This window comes from Carcharhinus amblyrhynchos, chromosome 23 (genome assembly GCF_965287045.1).
Source record: "Carcharhinus amblyrhynchos chromosome 23, sCarAmb.v2.hapA, whole genome shotgun sequence".
Taxonomy (NCBI): Eukaryota; Metazoa; Chordata; class Chondrichthyes; order Carcharhiniformes; family Carcharhinidae; genus Carcharhinus; species Carcharhinus amblyrhynchos.
Window position 1 is genome coordinate 3,705,261 of NC_137346.1, and position 27,601 is coordinate 3,732,861.

The 27,601-nt window shown below is 44.7% G+C and overlaps 1 protein-coding gene across 2 annotated transcripts; it reads left to right on the plus strand.

Moving 5' to 3' along the window:
* The first annotated feature begins 351 nt into the window (after positions 1-351).
* slc46a1 (solute carrier family 46 member 1) lies at positions 352-27,601 on the plus strand. 2 transcript variants are annotated; one of them, XM_080210576.1, is made up of 6 exons: positions 501-611; positions 4,622-4,713; positions 5,229-6,081; positions 15,815-15,898; positions 20,928-21,084; positions 26,216-27,601. In XM_080210576.1, the coding sequence occupies exons 3-6, from the start codon at positions 5,241-5,243 to the stop codon at positions 26,343-26,345; spliced, it is 1,212 nt and encodes a 403-aa protein (XP_080066702.1). In that variant the 5' UTR covers positions 501-611; positions 4,622-4,713; positions 5,229-5,240; the 3' UTR covers positions 26,346-27,601. The 2 variants fall into 2 exon arrangements, with proteins under 2 accessions (XP_080066701.1, XP_080066702.1); XM_080210575.1 differs by lacking the exon at positions 4,622-4,713 and having other exon boundaries at positions 352-611.

A 27,601-nucleotide genomic window follows, 5' to 3' on the forward strand; every position in this document is an offset into this window, starting at 1 on the left:
TACTGGCATCACCACTTTCTACACCAAACCTGCACATCTTTAGAGTTAGAGTTTATTTATTGGTCACAAGTAGGGTTATATTAACACTACAATGAAGTTACTGTGAAAATCCCTCAGTGACCCAAACCAGGAATCGAACCCGGGACCCCGGCACTGTGAAGCAGCATTGCTAACCACTGTGCCACCGTGCCACATGGTGAGGGGCGGGGTTATGAATGGGTTTTAAACCCCGCCCCGCGCTCGGACGCGCCCCTGCTCTGTCCCCGCCCCTCTCAGGCCTCCATCCCCGCAAACCCGCCCCTTCCCAGACCCCGCCCCCTTTCCCGACCACGCCCCTTTCCCAGACTCCAGTCCTCTCCAAGATGGCGGCCGCTCCCTCTGAGATTCCGGTCCCGGTCCCGGAGTTGGGCTTGGGGCCCAGCCGCTGCCGCAGCCCCGGCGCTCGGCTGAGTGTGGAGCCGATTCTCTTCCTCAGCATGTTGGCGCTGGCGCTGCAGTACCCGCTCTCCACACAGTACATCTTCCACAGGCTGAGTGCTGAACTCGGCTTCAGCGGCAACCGGAGCCGAGGCTGCAACAGCTCCGGAGGCCCCGAGGCCGAACTGGAGCAGGTGAGAGAGACCCGCATCCATCAGCAGCAATAAAATGAATCCAAAACCCGCAGGGGAATATCGGTAACCTGCACAGAGTTATCCATAATCTACAGGGAATCAGCAGTAACCTCCAGTCAATACAGCATCCCCAATAATCAATACAGAATCATCAATACTGAATAATCACTAGTCTGTACAGAATAATCAATACTGAATAATCAGTAATTTGTACAGAATCAATAATCTGTACGGAATGATCAATACAGAATAATCCATAGTCTATACAGAATAATCAATACAGAATAATCAGTAATCTATACAGAATCAATGATGTATACAGAATAATCAATAGCCTATACAGAATAATCAATACTGAATAATCAGTAATCTATACAGAATCAATGATCTATACAGAATGATCAATAGTCTATACAGAATAATCAGTAATCTGTACAGAATCAGTAATCTGTACAGAATGATCAATACAGAATAATCAGTAATCTATACAAAATCAATGATCTATACAGAATAATCAATAGTCTATACAGAATAATCAATACTGAATAATCAGTAATCTATACAGAATCAATGATCTATATAGAATAATCAATACTGAATAATCAGTAATCTATAAGAATCAATGATCTATATAGAATGATCAATAGTCTATACAGAATAATCAATACTGGATAATCAGTAATCTATAAGAATCAATGATCTATATAGAATGATCAATAGTCTATACAGAATAATCAATACAGAATAATCAATAATCTATACAGAATCAATGATCTATACAGAATAATCTATACAGAGTAATCAATGCTGAATAATCAATAATTTATATAGAATCAATAATCTACTAAATGATTAATACTGAATAATCAATAATCTATACAGAATCAATATCTATACAAAAGCATCAATACCAAATAATCCATACAGAATCAGTAATCTATATAGAATAATCAATCTATACAGAATGATCAATACTGAATAATCAATAATCTATATAGAATCATTATCTATACAAAATCATCAATCTGTACAGAATAATCAGTCATCTATACAGAATCTTAATAAATAATTATCAGTGATCAGTATAGATTTGGATTGTTTGACAACAAAGATATTTTCTGCAAAAACATGAAAAGCAGGAGTGGACTATTTGGCCCATCGAGCCTGTTCCACCATTCAGTACAATCATGGCTGATGCTAGGTTTCAATTCCACTTTCCCGCCCACTCCCCAAATCCCTTAATTCACCAGAGAACAAAAATCCGCTTCTTGGCCTGCAATAAATCTAACAATGGAGTATTGACAACCTTCTGGAGTAGAAATTTCCAAAGATTCACAACTGTTTTGAGTGAAATAATTTCTCCTTGTAATCCTAAATAATAGACCCTTTAGTCTGAGACTGTGCCCCTGCGTTTTACGTACTTTCACTGATGAAAACAATCTCTTGGCGCAATCTTACTGATCATTCACGCCACGCTTCAACTGCAGTGAGGTCGGAGAATTTGGTATCCAGCCAAATCATTTTTCCCTGCAGCGGGATGGAAAAATCCCATCAGCGTGAATGGCTGTAACATCCTGGCCTCGCTGTTTACCCCATCAGACCCCCTCTGAATCTTGTATGATTCATTGGGGTCACCTCTCATTCGTCTAGAAATATAGAAACTACGAGCAGGAGTAGGCTGTTTGGCCCTCTGAGTCTCCTACGCCATTCATTCTGATCATGGCTGATCATCAAATTCAATATCCTGATCCCCCCTTCCTCCCACATCCCTTGTTCCCTTTAGCCCCAAGAGCTGTATCTAATTTCTTCTTAAAATCACACTTTTTGGCCTTAACGACATTCTATGGTAGTGAATTCCACACATTCACCACTGGAAGAAATTTCTCCTCAACTCAGTTGTAAAAGATTTACCCCTTATCCTCAAATTAGGACCCCTAGTTCTGGACTTCCCCACCGTTGGGAACAATCTTTCTGAACTCTGTTAGAATTTTATAAGTTTCTACGAGATCCCATCTCACTCTTTTAAACTCCAAAGAATATAATCATAATCCGACAGTCTCTCCTCATATGACAGACCTGCCATCCCAGGATTCAGCCTGGTAAACCTTTATTGTACTCCCTCAACAGTAAGGACACCTCTCCTTCGCTAAGGACACCAAAAGTACGCATAATACTCCAAGTGTGGCCTCATTAACACCCTGTACAATTGCAGCAAAACATCCCTATTCTCAAATCTTCTCATTATGAAGGACAACATACCATTTGCCTTCTTTACCTGCTGCACCTGTGCATTTACTTTCAGCAACTAATGCACAAGTACTCCAGGATCTTGGTCCAGAGAGTAAAAGCCTAATTTGCTCAGCCTTTCATCAAAGGACAACACCCTCATCCCAGAGGCCAATTTAGTGAACGTACTTTACTGTAAATAAAGATATCCTTTTTTAAATGTGTAGACCAAAACTATACACAGTACTTCAGATGTGGTCTCATGAAAACCCTGTACAATTGTAGCAAGATTTCTTCATTCTTGTACCCTAATCCCCTTGCAATAAAGGTCAACATAGAATTTGCCTTCCTAATTGCTTGCTAACCTGCATTTCTTCCCTGAATACACCCAAGTCTCTTTGAATGTCAACGCTTTCACACTTTAAAAAAAAATTCTTATATTATCAAATGCCTTTTGGAAATCCAGGTATACTACCTCTTCTGGTTCCCCTTTATCTACCCTACTGGCTACATCTTCAGAAAAGTAGTGAATGATGAGAACAAGTCAGCATAGTTTGACTAAAGGAAAATCCTGTTTGACAAATTTATTGGACTTTTATAAGTGCGTTGTTGCAGCTTTCTTAATGATAGATTCTAGCATTTTCCAGCAGTTGACATTCGGCTAATCGACCTGTCACTGTTAGCCCCTCACTCCTTACTTGAAAATTGGTGCAAAATTGACAATTTATTGAGGAGAAATTTCTTCACTCGGAGGATAACGAATTTTTAAAATTCTTTACTTCAAAGGGCTGTGGGATCTCAATCATTGACCGTATTCAAGACAGAAATCAATAAATTTATGGAATCTATTGACATCATGTGATATGGGAATAGTGAGGGAAAACAGCTTAAGAGATAGCTGATCAGCCATGATCTGCTTTAAAGCAGAACAGCCTGGATGGTCCAAATGGCCTACTCTTATTTTTGTTGTTTCTCTATGATTCTACATGATTCAAATGGGACCATTTCCAAATTGAAATTGGGCAGCATGGTGGCACAGCGGTTAGCACTGCTGCCTCACAGCGCTGAGGTCTTGGGTTCAACTCTGGCCTCGGGTCACTGTCTGTGTGGAGTTTGCACATTCTTCCTGCGTCTGTGTGGGATTCCTCCGGGTGCTCTGGTTTCCTCCCAATGTCCAAAGATGTGTGGGGTAGATTGATTGGCTGTGGAAAATTGCCCCTTAGTGTCAGGGGGATTAGTTGGGTAAATATGTGGGGTTATGGGAGTAGGGCCTGGGTGGGATTGTGGTCGAAGCAGACTCGATAGACTAAATGGCTTCTTTCTGCGCAGTAGGGATTCTATGAAAGAATTTTGGAAAATTATAGCATATCCACTATCCCTGCAGCTATATCTTTTGGAACCTTAGGTTGTAGGCCATCAGATCCCGGGGATTCATTACATTTTTCTCTGCTGACATTAATTAATTTCCTAACTCATTTGAATTCCTGGATTCCCACCCGTATCCAAACAGGCGCAAGAGTATGGCGACTAGGGGATTTTCACAGTAACTTCATTGCACTGTTAATGTAAGCCTACTTGTGGTGCTAATAAATAAAATTTAAAATATTTTTGATGTGAAACGTCTGTCTTTTATTGTGGAGATCTCTGTGATAATTTCTCCCATCTCTTCTGCTAAGGGACCAACATTCACTTTAGCTATTCTCTCCCTTTCTAAATACTTTGAAAAGCTCTTGCTGCATGTTTTTATATTTCTGGTTAGTTTATTCTCATCTTCTATTTTTCAGCTTTCATCAGCTTTTCGCTGGTTTCTAAAAGACGTGCTGGTTAGATGAGTTGACCCAAATGTGGCGATTAGGAACTTTATTGCGGTGTTAATGTAAGCCTTATTTGTGACTAATAAATAAACTTTACTTTAAAACACTCCCAATCCTCGGACTTGCTACGTTTCTTGCAACATTATAAATCTCTTTTCTCAATCTAACCCTATCCCTAACTTAAGCGAGCTGAGTTTTTGTTCTCCAATGGAATGTATTTTTGATAAACATTTTGAACTGATTCCTTAGCTGTTTCCCTCTATCCAATTACCTTCCATACCTTTTAATTTTATTTACCCAATTAATTGTAATCAGATCTTTTCTCTTATCCCCAGTAATTAGCTTTATTTAAGATTTTTGTTTATATTGGAAGTATGTCATTTTTAAACTTAATGTGGAATTCAATGGTGTTATGATCACTATTTCCCAGTAGATCTTTTACTTTACATCCACACTGGTAACAAATATCCTGTCTCAGTTGCGTGCTATTGGTTGTAGGCAAATGAGTTGGGATTGGTTACATCCAAATATCTATTGTGAGGGATCTCTTGGAAATGACTTCCTTATACTCTTCTAGACAGTCGAGACAATGACCGCCCACTGGAACCTGTACATTAACCTGGGAGGTTTTGCTGTGGGACTCTTCTCTGCGACGTTGCTTGGACCATGGAGTGACCATGTGGGCCGCAGGCCTATCCTAATCTTGCCTGTGATTGGCCTGTCAATGCAGACCGCAATCTATCTCATCGTCATGTACCAGAAGCTGCCGGTCAGCTACTTTTTGATAGGTCGCCTCCTGAGTGGACTTCTGGGGGATTTCAACACCATCCTGGCTGGGTGTTTCTCGTACATCGCAGATGTCAGCGACAAGCAGTCACGCACATTCCGTGTTGCTGTGCTGGAGGCTTGCCTGGGAATTGCGGGAATGTTTGGTAGTATCATCGGAGGCCAATGGAGTAAGGCACAGGGTTACATCAATCCATTCTGGCTGGTGTTGGCATTAAACCTGGCCACCGTTGCCTACGCCTTCACTTTTGTTCGAGAATCTGTGACTGTGAAGAGACCCATCAAACTGTTCACAATGGAGCACTACAAGTCGGTGTACCGCCTGTACACACAGGGACAGGAGACTGCTCGCAGGCACAGACTCTGTCTCTATGCACTTTCTCTTTTTGTGGTGGTGACTGTACATTTTGGAGTCAAGGATATTCTCATCCTCTTTGAATTGAGCTCCCCGCTGTGTTGGCAATCCGACCTGATCGGATATGGTTCAGCAGTTGAACACTTGACCTATCTGAGCAGCCTGCTGGGTCTGAAGGTGTTGCAGCTTTGCGTTGAGGACAGCTGGATTGCGGAGATTGGACTAGTGTCTAATATGGCTGGTTTGGTGATCTTCTCAATGGCAGCATCCACCTCTATCATGTTCACAGGTATGTCGCTGGTTTGGGATCGGTGCATGTTTACTAAAAGATAGATAGTGCCCAGGAATAATGGGAACATTAGCTTGTTCTTATCATTCCTAACACAGCCTGGGACTTGGCTTCACCAGCGACGCTGGGGGGACAAACCATTGAAAATGCAAGCTATTCATTCTTACACCAGCTGAACCAGTAAAAACTACTCATTCTTGCATCATAGAACATAGAACACTACAGCACAAACAGACTCTTCGGCCCACAAGTTGCGCCGATCACATCTATACCTACCAAGCCATAGAACTATCTGTAACTCCCAATGCCATTAGATCCCATATACTCATCCAGAAGTCTTTTAAAAGACCCCAGTGAGTTCGCCTCCACCACCACCGACGGCAGCCGATTCCACTCACCACCCTCTGAGTGAAAAACTTACCCCTAACATCTCCTCTGTACTTGCTTCCCAGCACCTTAAACCTGTGTCCTCTCGTAGCGACCATTTCAGCCCTGGGAAATAGCCTCCGAGAATCCACCCTATCTATTCCTCTCAACATTTTATAAACCTCTATCAGGTCGCCTCTCAACCTTCGTCTCTCCAGGGAGAAGAGACCTAGTTCCCTCAACCTATCTTCATAAGGCATGCCTCCCAATCCAGGCAACATTCTTGTAAATCTCCTCTGCACCCTCTCAATAGCTTCCACATCCTTCCTGTAGTGAGATCAATTAAATCAATATTGGAGGAAATTAACACAGAAAGAGGGGAGGTGATGGCCGAGTGTTATTATCACTAAACTATTAATCTAGAAACTCAGTTAATGTTCCAGGGTCCCGGGTTCGAATCCCACCGCAACAGCTGATGGAATTTGAATTTAATTTTAAAAATCTGGAATTAAGAATCTACTGATTGTTGATTGTCAGAAAAACCCTTCTGGTTCACTAATGTCTTTTAGGGAAGGAAATCTGCCATCCTTACCCGATCTGGCCTACATGTGGCTCCAGAGCCGCAGCAATGTGGTTGCCTCAGAACTGCCCTCAGGCAACTTGGGATGGGCAATAAATGCTGGCCAGTCAGTGACACCCATGTCCCACGAATGAATATAAAGAAAGTACCAGCAGGTTTCACAGCCTTAAAGACAGATAAATCCAGAGACCCGGATGAGACGTATCCCAGAAGGGAGGCAAGAGAGGTGATATCAGGGGCACTGGCAATAATTTTCACATCCCTCTGGCTACAGATGAGGTGCCAGAGGATGAGAGAACATTGTCCCATTATTAACAAGGAAGTTAGGGATAGACCCAGAAATGATAGATCAGTCAGTTGAACCTCGATGGTGGGGATGTTTCTAGAAAGTATTATGAGGGACATAATATATCAGCACTGGGATAGACACAGATTAATCAGTGATCGTCAGCATAGATTTAAGGGAAGGTTGTGTTTGATAAATTTAATTGAATCTTTCAGGAGGTGTTCATGAGTGTTGACGAGGGTAATGCATTTGATGTGGTCTAGATGAACTCATTGGATCCAAAATTGGCTGAGAGGCAGGAAATGGCAGGAGAAAGCTTTGACAAAAAGTCATCTGGACTCGAAACGTCAGCCCTTTTCTCGTTACTGATGCTGCCAGACCTGCTGAGATTTTCCAGCATTTTCTCTTTGGGTCTAAATTCCAGTATCCGCAGTAATTTGCCTTTATTGATTAAGAAGGCCTTCATTAGCCAAGGTATAGAGTACAAGAGCAGGGTGGTAATGCTGGAACTGTAGAAAATATTGGTTAGGCCACAGCTGAAGTGCTAAGTGCAGTTCTGGTCACCACATTATAGCAAGAAAGTGTTGACACTGGAGAGAGTGCAGTGGATGTTCACCAGGATGTTGCTGGGAATTGCAGGAATGTTTGAGCTGGGATGTTCTATATGTGAGGAAACATTGGATAGGCTAGGGCTGTTTTCCTTGGAGCAGCGAAGGTTGAGCGGGGCCCTGACAGAGATGTATACAGTTATGGGGGACATAGATGAGGTGAATAGTGAGGCAATTTTTTCCATAAGTAAAGGGATGAATAACCAAGGGCTATAGATCTAAATTAAAAGGTAGAAGGCTAAGAGAGGAGTTGAGAAGAAACCTTTTCACTCAGGAGGATGGTGGGAATCTGCAACTCACTGCCTGAAAGGGTGGGAGAGTCAGAAACTTTCAGAACATTTAAGAAGCATTTAGATATGCACTACCATAATCTCCAGGGCTATGGGCCAAACGCTGGAAATAGGGATTAGTGCAGTCAGATCTTGCTGACTAGTATGAATACGATAGCCGGAATGGCCTCTGTGCTGTAAACATCTATGAATCTATACTTTATTATACCAAATGAACCAGTTTAAGTTTTAAAGTTTATTTATTAGTGGCACAAGTGGGCTTACATTAACACTGCAATGAAGCTACTGTGGAAATTCCCTAGTCATCACACTCCTGTGCCTTTTCAGGTACTCAGACGGAGAATTTAGCATGGTCATGGTCATCTTGATCTTGGATTAAGATAAGTCCTCAAGTTAAGGTGCTATATTGGGAGAAGGCTAATTACACCGATATTAGGCAGAAACTGTAGATTGGGGTCAGATGTTTGAGGGCAAATCAACATCTGACATGTGGGAGGCTTTCAAGTGTAAATTGATAGGGATTCAGGACCGGCACTTTTCCGTAAGGATGAACTATTAATATGACAAGTTTTGGGAATCTTGGATAACAAGAGATATTTTGAGCCCAGTCAAAGAGAAAAGAGAAGCATTTGTCAAGGCTAGGAGGCTGGGAACACACAAAGCAAGTGTGGAATACAAGGAAAGTAGAAAGAAACTTAAGTAAGGAGGGCTAAAAGGGGTCACGAAAAGTTATTGGCCAGCAGGATTAAGGAAAATCCCAAGGCTTTTTATACATATATAAAGAGCAAGAGGGTATTCAGGGAGAGGGTTGGCCAGCTCAAGGACAGGGGAGGGAACCTATACGTGGAGCCAGAGGAAATGGGTGAGGTATTAAATGAGTACTTTGTATCATTATTCACCAAAAAGAAGAACTTGGTGGATGATTAGTCTGGGGTGTGTAGGCAGTTTGAGTCATGTTGAAATCAAAAAGGAGGAGGTATTGGGGTTCTTGATAGACAAGTCCCCAGGGCCTGATGGGATATACCCCAGAATACTGAGAGAGGCAAGGGAGGAAATTGCTGGGGCCTTGAGAGAAAGCTTTGTATCTTCACTGGCTAAAGGGGAGGTCACCACGGTAAGAAATCTCACAACACCACGTTAAAGTCCAACAGGTTTATTTGGTAGCAAATGCCACTAGCTTTCAGGGGTTTGTCCCTTCGTCAGATGAGTGGAGAGTTCTGATCACAAACAGAGCATATAAAGGCACACACTCAGTTTACAGAATACTGATTAGAATGCGAGTCTTTACAGCTAATCAAGTCTTAAAGGCGCAGACAATGTGAGTGGAGATAGCATTAAGCACAGGTTAAAGAGATGTGTATTGTCTCCAGACAGGACAGTAAGTGAGATGTTGCAAGCCCTGGCAAGTCATGGGGGTTACAGATAGTGTGACATGAACCCAAGATCCCGGTTGAGACCGTCCTCATGTGTGCATTTGCTACCAAATAAATCTGTTGGACTTTAACCTGGTGTTGTGAGACTTCTTATTGTGTTTAACCCAGTCCAGTGCTGGCATCTCCACATCATAAAGGGGAGGTCCCAGAGGACTGGAGAATGGCCAATGTTGTTCCTTTGTTTAAGAAGGGTAGCAAAAATAATCCAGGTAATTACAGGCCGGTGAGCCTTACATCATACTAGGGAAATTATTGAAGAGGATTCTTTGAGACAAGATTTACTCCCGCTTGGAAATAAGTGGACCTGTTAGCAAGAGGCAACATGGTTTTGTGAAGGGGAGATCATGTCTCACTAACTTGATTGAGTTTTTCGAGTAAGTGACGAAGATGATTGATGAGGGTAGGGCAGTGGATGTTATCTACATGGACTTTGACTCAGTAAGGCCTTTGACAAGATCCCTCATGGCACACTGGTGCAGAATGTGAAGTCGCATGGAATCAGGTGAGCTGGCAATATGGATATAGAACTGGCTCAGTCATAGAAGACAGAGGGTGGCAATGGAAGGATGCGTTTCTGAATGGAGGGCTGTGACAAGTGGCATTCCTTGGGGATCAGTGCTGGGACCTTTGCTGTTTGTAGCATATATAAATGATTTGGAGGAAAATGTAACTAGTTTGATAAGTAAGTTTGGTGGATTTGCAGATAGCGATGAAGGCCATCAGAAGATACAGCAGGATATAGATCAGTTGGAGACTTGGGCAGATAGATGGCAGATGGAGTTTAATCCAGACAAATGTGAAATAATGCATTTTGGAAGGTCTAATACAGAAAGGAAAAATACAGTAAATGGCAGAACCCTTAAGAGCATTGATAGGCAGAGAGACCTGGGTGTACAGGTACACAGGTCACTGAAAGTGGCAATGCAGGTGGAGAAGGTAGGCGGCATGCTTGCCTTCATCAGCGGGAGCATTGAGTTTAAAAATTGGCAAATCATGTTGCAGCTTTATGGAATCTTAGTTAGACTGCATTTGGAATATAGTGTTCAATTCTGGTCACCACACTACCAGAAAGATGTGGAGACTTTGGAGAGGGTACAGAAAAGATTTACCAAGATAAGAACATAAGAAATAGGAGCAGGAGTAGGCCATCTAGCCCTTCGAGCCTGCCCCACCATTCAATAAGATCATGGCTGATCTGTCGTGGCTCAGTTCCACTTTCCCACCCTCTCCCCATAACCCTTAATCCCCTCTCTTATCAAAAACCCATCAACCCGCGTCTTAAAAATATTTAGCGAGGCAGCCTCCACCACTTCAACGGGCAGAGAATTCCAGAGATTCACCACCCTTTGAGTGAAGAAGTTCCTCCTCAACTCCGTTCTAAACTGCCCCCCCTTTATCTTGAGGCTGTGCCCCCTAGTCCTACTGTCTTTTTTGAGCGGGAAGAGTCTCTCCACCTCTATCCTATCCATCCCATTCATCATCTTATACGTCTCAATGAGATCTCCCCTCATTCTTCTAAACTCTAACGAGTACAAGCCTAGTTTATTCAGCCTCTCCTCATAGCTCAACCCCCTCAACTCCGGTATCAGCCTAGTAAACCTCCTCTGCACTCCCTCCAAGGCCAAAATATCTTTGCGCAGGTGCGGCGCCCAAAACTGCACACAGTACTCCAGCTGCGGCCTCACCAATGTCCTATACAGCTGCAGCAAGCCCTCCCTACCTTTATATTCAATCCCCCTCGCTATGAAGGCCAGCATCCCATTCGCCTTCCTGACCACCTGCTGCACCTGCAAGCTGGGTTTTTGCGACTCATGCACAAGGACCCCGAGGTCCCTCTGCACCGTCGCCTGCTGCAGTTTTTCACCACGTAAGTAATAGTTCTTCCTACCATTATTCCTACCAAAGTGGACCACCTCACACTTGCCAACATTAAATTCCATTTGCCATTTCCTGGCCCATTCGCCCAGCCTATCTAGATCCTTCTGCAGACTCTCCACACCCTCCGCACAATTTGCCGTTCCCCCAATCTTGGTGTCATCAGCAAATTTTGACACCCTACACTCGGTTCCCTCCTCCATATCATCTGTATAAATGGTAAAAATCTGAGGCCCCAGCACCGACCCCTGGGGCACTCCACTAGTCACCACCCGCCAATCCGAATAGCACCCATTGACCCCCACTCTCTGCCTCCTATTTGACAACCAATCCTCTATCCACGCTAACACCCTACCCCCAACTCCATGTCCCTCGACCTTCTGCAATAACCTCTTGTGAGGTACTTTGTCAAACGCCTTCTGAAAATCCAGGAAGACCACATCCACCAGCTCTCCTCTATCCACCGCCCTAGACACATCCTCATAGAACTCCAGTAAATTTGTCAGACGCGACTTCCCTTTAATGAAACCGTGCTGCGTCTGCTCTATCAAGCAATTCCCTTCAAGATGCCTCACAATTTCCTCCTTAATGACGGATTCTAACATTTTACCTACCACAGACGTTAAACTAACCGGCCTATAATTCCCCGCCTTTTGCCTGGCACCCTTCTTAAACAACGGCGTAACATTAGCCGTTTTCCAATCCTCTGGCACTTCTCCGGAATCCAGCGACGTCTGGAAAATAACCACCAAGGCATCCACTATCACCTCCGCCATTTCTTTCAGAACCCTCGGATGCATTCCATCCGGTCCTGGGGACTTGTCCACAATCAGCCCCTCCAGTCTGTCGAGCACTGCCTCTCTAGTAACAGTAATGTCATTAAGACCTTCCAGTCCTACCACCTTTCCATCACTAACACCCGGCAAATTATTCACGTCCTCCTCCGTGAAGACAGAAACAAAAAGTTATTCAATACCTTAGCCATATCCCCATCCCCTACCACTAGGTCCCCTTTCTCATCCTCTAAAGGACCAACGTTCGCCCTAGCCAGCCTCTTCCTTTTTATATATTTATAAAAATGTTGCCTGGTATGGAGCGCATTAGCTATGAGGAGAGGTTGGAGAAACTTGATTTGTTCTCACTGGAACGATGAAGGTTGAGGGGAGACCTGATAGAAGTCTACAAGATTATGAGGGGCATGGACAGAGTGGATAGTCAGAAGCTTTTTCCCAGGATGGAAGAGTCAATTACTAGGGGGCACAGGTGTAAGGTGTGAGGGGCAAGATTTAAATGAGATATATGAGGCAAGTTTTTACACAGAGGATAGTGGATGCTGGAACTCGCTGCGGGGGGAGATAGTGGAATCAGATACGATAGTGACTTTTAAGGGGCATCTTGACAAATACATAAATAGAATGGGAATAGAGAGATTTGGTCCTCAGGAGGTAGGGGGTTTTAGTTCAGTCAGGCAGCATGGTCAGTGCAGGCTTGGAGGGCCTAAGGGCCATTTACTGTGCTGTAATTTTCTTTGTTCAATGCACCTAACCAGCACATTTTTCAGACTGTGGGAGGAATCCAGAGCACCCGAGGAAACCCACGCAGACACGGGGAGAATGTGCAGACTCCGCACAGACAGTGACCCAAGGCTGGAATTGAACCCAGGTCCCTGGGGCTGTGAGACAGCAGTACTAACCACTGTGCCACCCCAACTGAATCTATTCATTCTTACACTGACTGAACCATTGAAGAGAAGCGGTGGGTATTGGCTCAGACATTTCACCTGGGGATCAATGCTCAGCATGAGCTTTGTTCATCAGCCATCAATACCATGCCTGTCCCTGACATCTGCCTGCGACCGAGCACCAGATGAGCTTTTGTTATAACTGCACAATTACAACCATCTTTATCACATCATCTGCCTTTACTCAGCTGCTGCTAGGACACATGTCCAATCCCTGGTTACCAGTTTTGGCCATCCTATTGCATTCTGACCAGCCTCTCATCATCCACCCTCTGTAAATCTGTTGTCCATGTCCTAACTCACACCACCTCTGTTTTAATAATGTCTCAATTTTTAAAATTCTCATTTCCGTTTTCCAATATCCCTGTGACGTTGCTGGGCCTGACCTTGTGAACTCCTTCAGCCCCACAGTCTCCTCAGATATCTGTGTCACCCCAATTCCAGCCTTTTCAGCATCCCAGATTTCATTGTTTGGTTTGATTTGATTTATTATTGTCACATGTATTAATATACAGTGAAAAGTGTTGTTTCTTGTGCACTATACAGACAAAGCATACCGTGTATAGAGAAGGAAATGAGAGAGTGCAGAATGTAGCGCTACAGTCATAGCTGGGGTGTAGAGAAAGATCAACTTAATGCGAGGTAAATCCATTCAAAAGTCTGACAGCAGCAGGGAAGAAGCTGTTCTTGAGTTGATTGGTAGGTGATCTCAGACTTTTGTATCTTTTTCCTGACGGAAGAAGGTGGAAGAGAGAATGTCCGGGATTCATGGGGTCCTTAATTATGCTGGCTGCTTTGCCGAGGCAGCGGGAAATATAGACAGAGTCAATGGATGGGAGGCTGGTTTGTGTGATGGATTGGGCTACATTCACAACCTTTTGTAGTTCCTTGCGATCTCGGGCAGAGCAGGAGCCCATACCAAGTGTAATACAACCAGAAAGAATTCTTTCTATGCTGCATCTGTAAAAGTTGGTGAGATTCGTAGCTGACATGCCAAATTTCCTTTCTCTTCTGAGGAGCGGCGTTGGTGGGCTTTCTTAACTATAGTGTCAGCATGGGGAGAACCAGAACAGGTTGTTGTTGATGTGGGCATCTAAAAACTTGAAGTTCTCGACCCTTTCTACTTCGTCCCCGTTGATCTAGACAGGGGCATGTTCTCCTTTATGCTTCCTGAAGTCAATGACAATCTCCTTCATTTTGTTTCAGTATTGGTGGCCGTGCCTCTAGCTGCCTGGGCTCTGAGCTCTAGAATTCCCTCCGTAAACTTCTGTACCTCCCTTTGCACCGATAAACAATCCTTAAAAGCCAGCACTTTGACCAAGGTTTTGATTATCTGTTCTAATGATCTCCTTCTATCAGTAAATTGCTTCACAGTGCTGTTCCGTGATGGTCTAAGCACAGTGCAGGATAGTGATGGGTTCCAGCATAACACAGGCCCAGAAGGGTGACATTGTTCACTGTCATTTTTAGTATGCTGTTAGTGTTTAGATGAATGATGCTGATCTACACTAAAATGATTTAGATTAACAATGCATTAATTTAGTAATACTCCTCTAGTTTAATCATGGTATTCCAGCACACATGTATTGTAGAACAGTTCCAGCATGGCTGTGAAGGTCTGCAGTGTTGTGCTATAACCCAGATGATGTTCTAGATTAACGATACTCTAGGGATATTGATTATTGATCCAACTGAAGAAGGGAAAGGGTACCTAGCATATATCACAAACATAACCCTTCCTCATGGCTGATCTCCTCAAGCTTATACTGCGCCTGGCATTAATATAAATTATTTATTCATGTTTTCTTTACTTGTTCATGTCTTTCATTCTTTAACTTTCATTTGCATAAAGACAGATAGTTAAATGTGAATGTTATTTTACAGATATTGCAAACATTACCTGTTTGTACTAGCTAAACATAGTTAAACAACTGCAGATGGTAGAGTGCGATAACGGCTATTTAACAGGAGGTCTCCTGCTGGGAAGCCACGACCACACAAGTTACTTCAATGGAGAAGCTGCTGAAGCCGCCGGAAAAGCTGCAGATCGTGACTGTACCGATGTCTGCGTCGTGACTGAAGCTGCCAGATGAACTGCGGGTCCTGGCTGAAGCCAGGGGCTGCGTCGTGACTGGAATCAGGTTCTGACTGATACCAGAGTTTATGTGATGACTGGTGCTGGGAACCATGATGTATAAGTATCCACACTTATTTGTGTTCAGTGAGAAGCCTGGTAAACCAGGTCTGTCCCAAAAGCTTTTGTAATGAAACTACTGTACTTTGACTCTCTAACAGTCAGAGGCGTCTTTTACTGACAACACAATGCAGTGAGACAATTCTGGATCCTTGTTGTAATAAATGGAATCATTTTAGAGCAGTAGTTTGGAATATCAATATTATTCTAGTCCAGCATTGCAGTCGATGTTTTAGATCAGTAACGGGTAAGTGCCCTGTACACAGATTTGTGTTCTAGCACTATCAGATTGTTTTAAATTATGTTCTGGCAGCGTAATATTGTAAAATATTATTGAACACTTTTCCTTTCTCCCTCTAGGTTACGGGGTACGCTTTCTTGCAATGGCCACTACACCAGTGATACGAGCCAAGTTGTCAAAATTAGCTGATGTGACTGAGCAAGGTAAGATCAAGAGGGTACAGGTACTTGGGGAGCTAATCATTAACATTTTCTTTACGGAATTGGGGTTAGTGTCTTCAATACTGATCTTCCAACATTGCAGCAGTCCCTCAGTATTGACCCTCTGACATTGCAGCACTCCCTCAGTACTGACCCTCTAAACAGAACATAATTTAAAACAACCTAATAGTGCTAGAACACAAATCTGTGTACAGGGCACTTACTGATCTAAAACATCGACTGGAATGCTGGATGAGAATAATATTGATATTCCAAACTACTGCTCTAAAATGATCCCTCAGTACTGACCCTCTGACAATGCGGCATTCCCTCCATACTGATCCTCTAACAGTGCGGCACTCCCTCAGTACTGCAGGAGTGTCAACGTAGATTCTTTTGCTGAGTTCCCTGGAATGGGATTTGAACCCACAACCTGCTGATACTGTGATGAGAGTGTAAGCCAGTGATCCATGGCTGTCTTTAACACTGCAGTCACAGTTGGAAGGGAGGTTGGAGCACCAACCCCATTGCTAATATACCTCCCTGCATGTCTTGAAATCAAAGCACTATAAGAATCAGGAGCCAATCTAGAAATAGTTGCTATTAAACCTCAACAATCGGGATCTCTCAGACTAAGCAGTTTGTCTGTGAACTGTTTGTGCAGTGGAATATGGAGGGATCATAAGGGCTTTGGGAGATGGGTGATCATCTTTAGTACTGTCAGATGGAATTAACTCCCTGAATATCTATAAGCACAGTATCGAAATATGTGTAAACACCATATAGAAATATCAGTAAACGCAGTCTAGAAATATTTGTGAACAGTGCATATAAATCGATGTCTGTAAACACAGTATAAATAATAACTATCCGTAAACAGGCAATAGGCATTCTTATCCAGGATTATAAAGTACTTGAAACATAAAATGTTTTATTAGTGGGTAACACCTAAAGGGCAAAGGTTGTTTGTTGTCAAGTTCTCACATTGCATTGATTGGGAGATTGATTGCCAACTCATAAAGGTCAATGTCTGTGGAGAATCTGTGGTGGGATACAGACTGAGATGGCAAGAGGAGATGACATTGATACCCAGCTACATCCCAGCACTGTGCAGATTGAGGGGGCAATGGTTTATATCAGGAATTTGGGACCTGCACCAGACTCCCCCAAACTGGAGGGAGCTCTGAGCTGCAATTATGCAACGCCTTGTCCCAGGCTTAATCATCAATGTAGCAAAGCTTTAGTCTTCACCCTGTCACCTAGGACTCGATTGGATTGGTGGGAGGCCATGAAGGGCCTGTGAGGATCCCTGCCTGCATTACCAGGGCATATCCAAGGACTCCTACTACAGTTTGTGACACCAGCCAGAGGAAGCAGATGGCACAGGATGGGTCAGGCCCACTAAGCAATCATAATCAAACAGCGTCGAGAGTGGTTTACAACAAACAATAAAATGGAGGAACAGAGGGGAGAAGGGTTGTTGGGGGAGAGAGGAGACTAAAAGATGGAGAGAGGTGTTAGAGGGGGAGATGAAGGAAGCAGGGAGGGGTTAGAGGGAGAGGGGGAGATTAAAGGAGGTGGGGAGAGGGGAGTTGAAGAAGGTTGGGGAGGCTGATTCAGAGGGCTCTGTGATAGTGTGAGCTGGTTTTTGTTTGTGCTGAGGTTTGTCTGTACCCCAGCTGATTTGATCTCAGGGAGGATAAGAAATTGCAGTGCGCAGTGAAAGAGTCTGAATCACTGTTGTTGTGCTTTTAATTCTGATAAGGATATAGCTGTTATTAAGAGTCAAGGTTGTTTGAGGAAGTCAGAGTCGCCTCCTCCCCTCACTCCCAAGCACATTTACCCTGTGATTAATGGGCCATTAAAACTGGGAGCACGCCATCTCCCATTGCGAGCTTTGCAGAGTGGGAAAGGGGACAGGGCAATCCAAACACTGATAGTTATCCAGTGTTTCTGTCAGATAGGGGCCGGTCTGGTGTTAGCTATATCCCATCAAGTCTATCTGTCTAGCTTCACCGACGAGTAATCCCCATTTAACGAGAGTGCAAGGGAGTAGTGACACCATTCTCCCAGGAAGGACCATTTGGTAAGGGAAGCAGCTTTAGTAACAATGCTGCTGTGTCCAAACATTCACCCAAAGGAGAACTCGCTCAACAAATGGTAATGGGAAGTGTGATCTGGAGCAGGCAGTGGAAGCGGATTGAACAGGAATTGAAAAGGAAAGGTTTGCAGGATAATGGAGAAAGAACAGGGGTGGGGGAGGGAGTAGAGGGGTTAATTGAATAGCTCTTTCCAAGAGCTAGCACAGACAGGACGGGCGATGGTTACCCATGTGACACAGTCAAACTGGAAAGATCGTAGAATCCTACAGTGCAGAAGGAGGCGATTCAGCCCATTGAATCTGTACCGACCGCAGACCCACCCAGGCCCCATCCCTACAACCCCATGCATTTACCTGAGCTAGTCCCCCTGACACTAAGGGACAATATAACATGGCCAATCCACCTAACCCACACAGCTTTGGAGAATGGGAGGAAACCCACGCAAGGGAGAACGTACAAACTCGACACAGACAGTGACCCAAGCTGGGAATCGAACCTGGGTCCTGGCGCTGTGAGGCAGCAGTGCTAACCACTGTGCCACCATGCTGCTCACTGATAAAGATATTTATCAAAATTAATCTCCCCAGCAACCCCTTCAGTTAAATGATGGCTGGCTGGATGGAAATACATTCTACCCACTTTGCTTCCTTTTAACCCTTTTGCCAACAAAACATTATGTGAAGGTGGGAAAATTTGTATGGAACCGGTAGAAATGGCAGAGGTGTTAATGAATACTTTACCCCGGTATTCACGGAGGAAAACGATCTGGATGGTTGTACCGCAGGTTTGCGGCGGACTGAAAAGATTGAGTATATGGACGTTAAGAAAGAGGATGTGTTGGAAATTTTGAATAGCATCAAGATAGATAAGTCACCAGGACCGGATGGGATGTACTCCAGGATACTGTGGGAGGCAAGGGAAGAGATTGCAGAGCCTCTGACGATGATCTTTGCATCTTCGATGGAGACGGGAGAAGTTCCGGAGGATTGGAGGATTGCGGATGTGGTTCCCATATTCAAAAAAGGAAATAGAGATAGTCCAGGAAATTACCGACCAGTGAGTCTAAGCTCAGTGGTTGGCAAGTTGATGGAGAGGATCCTGAGGGACAGGATTTATGAACATTTAGAGAAGTTTATTATGCTCAAAAGTAGTCAGCCCAGCTTTGTCAAGGGCAGGTCGTGCCTTACGAGCGTGGTTGAGTTCTTTGAAAATATGATTAAACACATTGATGCAGGAAGGGCAGTAAATGTGGTTTACATGGACTTCAGCGAGGCTTTCGATAAGGTCCCATATGCAAGACTTCTTGAGAAAGTGAGAGGGCATGGTATCCAAGGGGCTTTGGCCTTGTGGATCCAGAACTGTCTTGCCCGCAGAAGGCAGAGAGTGGTTGTGGATGGGCCTTTTTCTGCATGGAGGTCGGTCACCAGTGGAATGCCCCAGGGATCTGTTCTAGGACCCTTGCTGTTTGTCATTTTCACAAATGACCTGGATGAGGAAGTGGAGGGATGGGTTGGTAAGTTTGCTGATGATACGAAGGTTGGTGGTGTTGTGGATAGTCTGGAGGGATGTCAGAAGTTGCAGCGTGACATAGATAGGATGCAAGACTGGGTGGAGAAGTGGTAGATGGACTTCAACCCGGATAAATGTGTAGTGGTCCATTTTGGCAGGTCAAATGGGATGAAGGAGTACAATATCAAGGGTAAGACTCTTAGCAGTGTAGAGGATCAGAAGGACCTTGGGGTCCAGGTCCATAGGACTCTTAAATTGGCCTCGCAGATAGAGGATGTGGTCAAGAAGACGTATGGTGTACTGGCCTTCATCAATCGAGGTATTGAGTTTAGGAGTCAGGAGGTAATGCTGCAGCTTTATAAGACCCTAGTCAGACCCCACTTGGAGTACTGGTCGCCTCATTACAAGAAAGATGTGAAAGTTATTGAAAGGGTGCAGAGGAGATTTACAAGGATGTTGCCTGGATTGGGTGGCATGCCTTATGAGGGTAGGTTGAGGGAACTCAGTCTTTTCTCCCTGGAGAGACGAAGGATGAGAGGTGACCTGATAGAGGTTTATAAGATGTTGAGAGGTATAGATTGGATGGATTCTCAGAGGCTATTTCCCAGGCTGAAATGGTCGCTACAAGAGGACACAGGTTTAAGGTGCTGGGGAGCAGGTACAGAGGAGATTTCAGGGGTAAGTTTTTCACTCAGTGGGTGGTGGGTGAGTGGAATCATCTGCCGTCGGTGGTGATGGAGGCGAATTCATTAGGGTCTTTTAAGAGACTTCTGGATGAGTACATGGGATTTAATAGGATTGAGGGTTATAGACAGGCCTAGGCGGTAGGGATATGATCGGTGCAACTTGTGGGCTGAAGGGCCTGTTTGTGCTGTGATTCTTCTATGTTCTATGTTCTAACCTCAATTTTGATGTTTTCTATCGACACCACCCAGCCCCCAAGTCTTAACAGTCTCTTAGGGGAGAAAGTTCCAGATTTCCATTGCCCTTTATGTGGAGTTGCCAGTGTTGGACTGGGGTAGGTGCAGTAAGTAGTCTGAAAACACCAGGTTAAATCCAATAGGTTTATTTGGTAGCATGAGCTTTCGGAGCACTGTCCCTTCAAGGGGCAACACTCCAAAAGCTTGTGCTATCAAATAAACCTGTTGGACTTTAACCCCTAGTGTTGTGACACGATTTATAGTACACTGCCCTTTGTGTGAGGAACTGCTCGCTGACATTCCCTGAACAAGCTGATTCTGATTTTAAGAATGTTCCCGGTTGTCCTGACCTTGGGCACCAGGGGCAAAGATTTTCAGTATTAGGTTGGCACAGCTTCACTCTGAATCGATAGAACTTGGCCTCAAAGGGCACCTTCAGGAAGGAACAACTGAGGAAAAAAATCTGTAACTGATCTTGCTCTTCTCTCTCTCTCCCTCTAGGAGCGCTGTTTGCCTCAGTGGCATGTGTAGAGAGTGCCTGCTCATTGGCATCGACACTCATCTTCAGCTCATTATATCCCGCAACGCTGGACTTCCTGAAAGGTTTTTCTTTTCTCTTTGGTGCTACCATGCTTCTCATTCCAGCAGGCATTATCGGGTAAGCAACCTCAACAATGGCTGGGTTAGGATCCTTCACCGCAAGGTCCCTAATTCTACCCGCCTCATTACATAGCACCAGATCCAAGATAGCTCGCACCCTCGTCGGCTCCAACACACACTGTTCAAGGAAATTATCCCGGCAGCATTCCAGGAACTCCTCCTCGAGCCCACCTCGTCCAACATGGGTTGACCAATCAATATGCAGATTGAAATCTCCCATAACTACTGCAGTCCCATTCCTGCACGCCGCACTTATTTGCGTGTTAACAGCCCGCCCCACCTCCAGATCATTATTCGGGGGCCTATAGACGACACCCACCAGCGTCTTCCTCCCTTTGCTGTTCCTAATCTCCACCCACAACGATTCCACTTTCTGCTCTTTGGCTCCGATATCATCCCTTGCTACCACCTTGATACTATCCTTAATCAGCAGAGCTACGCCACCCCCTCTTTCCTCCTGCCTATCCTTCCTAAACACTTGATAGCCCTGTACATTCATCTCCCAGTCCCTGTCAGAGTGATCATTGTATGGTGGAGTTTCTGGTGCAGATGGAGGAGGAGAAAGTGGGTTCCCGGACACGCGTCCTTTGTTTGAATAGAGGGGAGTATGGTAGGATGAGAGAAGAATTGGCGAATGTGGACTGGGGGAGTGCGTTGGAAGGTAGGTCTGCTGAGGAGCAGTGGAGGATCTTTAAGGAGATCTTTCTTGGTGCTCAGCAGAAATTTATTCCGATGGTTAAAAAGGACAGTAGGAAGAGAGGTAATAAGCCGTGGATAACGAAGGAGGTGAAGGAAAGTGTTAAATTAAAAGCGGAGGAATTTAGAGTAGCTAAGAGTAGTGGGCGAGAAGAGGATTGGGAAAGGTTTAAATGTCAACAAAGATTGACAAAGAAGTTGATAAAGGAGGGTAGGAGAAGCTATGAGGCTGGGCTAGCACTTAATATAAAAAAGGATAGCAAGAGTTTTTATAAATATATAAAAAGGAAGAGGCTGGCTAGGGTGAACGTTGGTCCTTTAGAGGATGAGAAAGGGGAGCTAGTGGTAGGGGATGGGGATATGGCTAAGGTCTTGAATAACTTTTTTGTTTCTGTCTTCACGGAGGAGGACGTGAATAATTTGCCGGGTGTTAGCGATGGAAAGGTGGTAGGAATGGAGGGTCTTAATGACATTACTGTTACTAGAGAGGTGGTGCTCGACAGACTGGAGGGGCTGATTGTGGACAAGTCCCCAGGACCGGATGGAATGCATCCGAGGGTTCTGAAAGAAATGGCGGAGGTGATAGTGGATGCCTTGGTGGTTATTTTCCAGACGTCGCTGGATTCCGGGGAAGTGCCGGAAGATTGGAAAACGGCTAATGTTACGCCGTTGTTTAAGAAGGGTGCCAGGCAAAAGGCGGGGAATTATAGGCCGGTTAGTTTAACGTCTGTGGTAGGTAAAATGTTAGAATCCGTCATTAAGCAGGAAATTGCGAGGCATCTTGAAGGGAATTGCTTGATAGGGCGGACGCAACACGGTTTCATTAAAGGGAAGTCGTGTCTGACAAATTTACTGGAGTTCTATGAGGATGTGTCTAGGGCAGTGGATAGAGGAGAGCCGGTGGATGTGGTCTTTCTGGATTTTCAGAAGGCGTTTGACAAGGTACCTCACAAGAGGTTATTGCAGAAGGTCAGGGGACATGGAGTTGGGGGTAGGGTGTTAGCGTGGATAGAGGATTGGTTGTCAAATAGGAGGCAGAGAGTGGGGGTCAATGGGTGCTATTCGGATTGGCGGTTGGTGACTAGTGGGGTGCCCCAGGGGTCGGTGCTGGGGCCTCAGCTATTTACCATTTACATAGATGATCTGGAGGAGGGAACCGAGTGCAGGGTGTCGAAATTTGCTGATGACACCAAGATTGGGGGAAAGGCAAATTGTGCGGAGGGTGTGGAGAGTCTGCAGAGGGATCTAGATAGGCTGGGCGAATGGGCCAGGAAATGGCAAATGGAATTTAATGTTGGCAAGTGTGAGGTGGTCCACTTTGGTGGGAAGAATGGTAGGAAGAACTATTACTTACGTGGCGAAAAGCTGCAGCAGGCGACGGTGCAGAGGGACCTCGGGGTCCTTGTGCATGAGTCGCAAAAACCCAGCTTGCAGGTGCAGCAGGTGGTCAGGAAGGCGAATGGGATGCTGGCCTTCATAGCGAGGGGGATTGAATATAAAAGTAGGGAGGTCTTGCTGCAGCTGTATAGGGCATTGGTGAGGCCGCAGCTGGAGTACTGTGTGCAGTTTTGGGCGCCGCACCTGCGCAAGGATATTTTGGCCTTGGAGGGAGTGCAGAGGAGGTTTACTAGGCTGATACCGGAGTTGAGGGGATTGAGCTATGAGGAGAGGCTGAATAAACTAGGCTTGTACTCGTTAGAGTTTAGAAGAATGAGGGGAGATCTCATTGAGACGTATAAGATGATGAATGGGATGGATAGGATAGAGGTGGAGAGACTCTTCCCGCTCAAAAAAGACAGTAGGACTAGGGGGCACAGCCTCAAGATAAAGGGGAGGCGGTTTAGAATGGAGTTGAGGAGGAACTTCTTCACTCAAAGGGTGGTGAATCTCTGGAATTCTCTGCCCGTTGAAGTGGTGGAGGCTGCCTCGCTAAATATTTTTAAGAAGCGGGTTGATGGGTTCTTGATAAGAGAGGGGATTAAGGGTTATGGGGAGAGGGCGGGAAAGTGGAACTGAGCCACAACAGATCAGCCATGATCTTATTGAATGGCGGGGCAGGCTCGAAGGGCTAGATGGCCTACTCCTGCTCCTATTTCTTATGTTCTTATGTTCTTATATGTTATTGGATAATCAGACTTCATCACTTCCCAGGTTCACTGTGCTTCTGATAAACACCGCAGGCCAGTGGATTAACCGTGTCCCCATTGCATTATAATCCACACAGTGGCACAGTGGTTGGCACTGCTGCTTCTCAATGCCAGGGACCTGGGTTCAATTCCCAGCTTTGGGTCACTGTCTGTGTGGAGTTTGCACGTTCTCCCCGTGTCTGCATGGGTTTCCTCCGAGTGCTCCGGTATCCTCCCAAAATCCAAAGATGTGTGGGTTAGGTTGATTGGCCAGGCTAAATTGCCCCTTGGTATCAGGGCTGATGAGCAGGGTAAATATGTGGGGTTATGGGGATAGGGCCTGGGTGGGATTGTGGTCTGTGCAAACTCGATGGACCGAATGGCCTCTTTCTGTCCTGTAGGGATTCTACGATTCAGCCTGATATGTACTATTCCACTTGTTAAACTGAGGTTTATAAGATGTCTTTCTAGGAGTGGCTATGAGCGCACAGGATGCATTTTATCAGAACCCTTTGTTAAACAATAGTCATCAAGATTCTTATCTGAAATTTGTTGCAGTGTTATCAAGGAAAGATGATTTCTAAAATAGAACAGTGTTGTCAGCAGGTACAAATAGCCTGGCCTTGACGAAATGCCTTCTGGAACTGAATACTTGCTTTAAAACAGCCAAAGCAATAATAGCGCCCTGACAGTTCCATGCACCAGAGATTGCGCAGGAGAGGGTGACAGCACAGTCCATGGCAGACTCACTGCAACTGAGATCCTGGGAAAGGAGGGAGACAGAGAAATGGATGGGAGAGATGATGGAGTGTGTGCGTGGAGCGGGAAGTGAAAAAGATGCTGATAGCAAAGGAGTTTGGTGCAGTTGAGTGTTACAATTCAGGTTAGAAATTCCAAAGTGTTTTATGGAGCCCACCTAGATCATAAGTTTTGCATCTTGAGTTTGGCTAGGAGAAGCATGATAGGTTTCACTTCAGTGTGATTCTAGTGACCCATTAGGGAGTTTTTATCCAACAAAGTTTATTTAAGAATATAGTTAACATGTACAGCAAGAAAATTAGCAAGAACTGTTATCAATTACAAACAAAAACAAAACAACCACGATAATGTATAACACTTAACACATATATCTAAGATGCTTCAATCACACCAAAACCTTCCATAGACAAAACCCTTTAAACAGATTTAACACAGCATAGACTAAAGAGGATGATACTGGAATTGAGTCCTTTGGATGAATTCTGCAGTTATCTGGATAGACTCAGCACAGTTTGAAATCAGCACAGCTTTCCAGAACCCCAGGTAGACTCCGGTCAAGCCACCAACTGCAGATTTTCTCTCAGGAAGGCTTTCAGCTAACCCGCAGAATTTCCCAAAACCAGGGAGAGAGAGACTGAGAGAAACACTTCTTTACGGCTTGCTGTTTTTTTCTAAAACTCAACCTGCAGCTCAGAACTGAAAATGAAAGAGTTCCTGTCAGCTGACCTGCATGTTTAAACTGGTGTTGTGAGACTTCGTACTGTGCTGACCTGCCAACCAGCTTTCCTCCTAACAACGCAGTCATAAAAACTAATCTCAGAAAGTACCTGAGCTCCCCATTTAAGCCACTTAAGGAGCAATAAAAGGACATCTGGGAAACAGATGTGTACTGTTGTGTACTATCGTGTACCCTGTAGTACAAGCCCGATATGTACTATTCTACTTGTGGTTTATAAGATGTCTTTCTAGGAGTGGCTATGAGCGCACAGGATGTGTTTTATCAGAACCCTGCATTAAACAACGGTCATCAAGATTCTTGTCTGAAATTTGTTGCGGTGTTATCAAGAAAAGATCATTTCTAAAATAGAACAGTGTTGTCAGCAGATATTCCCTCTACACTGTCCCCCATCAAATACTCCCAGGACAGGTACAGCACGGGTTAGATACATAGTAAAACTTCCTCTACACTGTCCCCCATCAAACACTCCCAGGACAGGTACAGCACGGGGTTAGATACAGAGTAAAGCTCCCTCTACTCTGTCCCTTATCAAACATTCCCAGGACAGGTACAGCACGGGGTTAGATACAGAGTAAAGCCCCCTCTACACTGTCCCCATCAAACACTCCCAGGACAGGTACAGCATGGGGTTAGATACAGAGTAAAGCCCCCTCTACACTGTCCCCAACAAACACTCCCAGGACAGGTACAGCACGGGGTTAGATACTAAGTACTGATGATGGAGAATGTGATGTTTAACTGAAGGGTTTGACATTGTGCCTGGAAGGTGTTCCCCTGAATTCCTTGACCAGTCTGTTTTTCCTTTTCAGAATCTTGGGTTGGGGTGAGAGGAGGTCGCAATACAACCAACTTGAAGACACTCTCCAAGGTTCTACTGTCACCATCAATGCTGGTTCCTCCTCCAATCAGAATGGGCAGATCAGTCAGGAGGTGTCATGATTAGTGATATGTTTTTGCAATTAATGAGCCAACCAGAATGTGTGTGTGCGATCCAAGTGGCAGATAGAGCAGCCACTGAGACCTAACCCTTCAAAGCAGCTTGCAGTCTGATTCAGCTGTTGCTCTGTCTGTTGCTGCAAGATCATCTATCTGATTTTCTAGCTGGCGTTTCAAGCTGCTGTGAGCGAGAAGAATCATGCAGCACAGCAGGAAGCCAATAAGCCCATTGTGCCTATTCCGGTGCCTTGAAAGAACTATTAGTCCCAGTCTCCTGTTCTCCCATCAACCCTCCTTTCCAAGTGTTTACCCAATTCCATTTTGAAATTTATTATTGAATCAGCTTCCACCACCCTTTCAGGGAATGCACTCCAGGTCCTAACAACTCCATGTGTAAGCATTTTATCCCAACTCCCTGCTGATTCACATTAAGCATGTGTCCCCTCTAGTGACTGACTCTCCTGCCACTAGGAACAGTTCCTCTGTTTGTGTCAGTATTTTGAATGCCTCAGTATTTTACTTTGCAAAAGACCATAAAATATAGGAGCAGAATTAGGCCATTCAGCCCATCGAGTCTGCTCTGCAATTCGATCATAGCTGATAAGTTTCTCAACCCCATTTACCCACCTTTTCCTCGTAACTTTTGATCTCCTTATCATTCAAGAACCTATCTCTGTCTTAAAGACATCAATGACCTGGCCTCCACAGGAGGCAATGTGGCAATGAATTGCACAGATGCTCCACTCTCTGGCTGAAGCAATTCCTCCTCATCTCGGTTCTAAAGTGTTGTCCCTTTACTCTGAGGCTGTGCCCTCAGATCCTCGCCTCCTAGTAGGGGAAATATTTTCCCCACCTCCACTCTATCCAGGCCTCTCAGTATTCTGTAAGTTTCAGTGAGATCCCCATGCTCATACCGGAGGTGGCCACCATTGTCTTCAATTTCCAACAGCTTTACTCAGGAGAGGTCAGGAATTGACCTTTGACTGCCTGACCTGTAAATTGAGCTCCAGACATCTCCAGAGACTCAGCGCTTGAAATTTTAAACATAGCTTCACTGTAACTGAATTAACTTAATCATTGGGAATTGCAAAACTAAACTGAACAATGACCAGCATTATGAGATGATAGTATTTTTTTAAAGTTTGAACTGATTTTAATATCACTGTCCGCACACTCTCGTCACATCTTCAAGACAAGAAGAGACAGATTTTGAAGCATTTTTATAATGAATGACTGAAATAAAGTGATTCCTGGCTTTG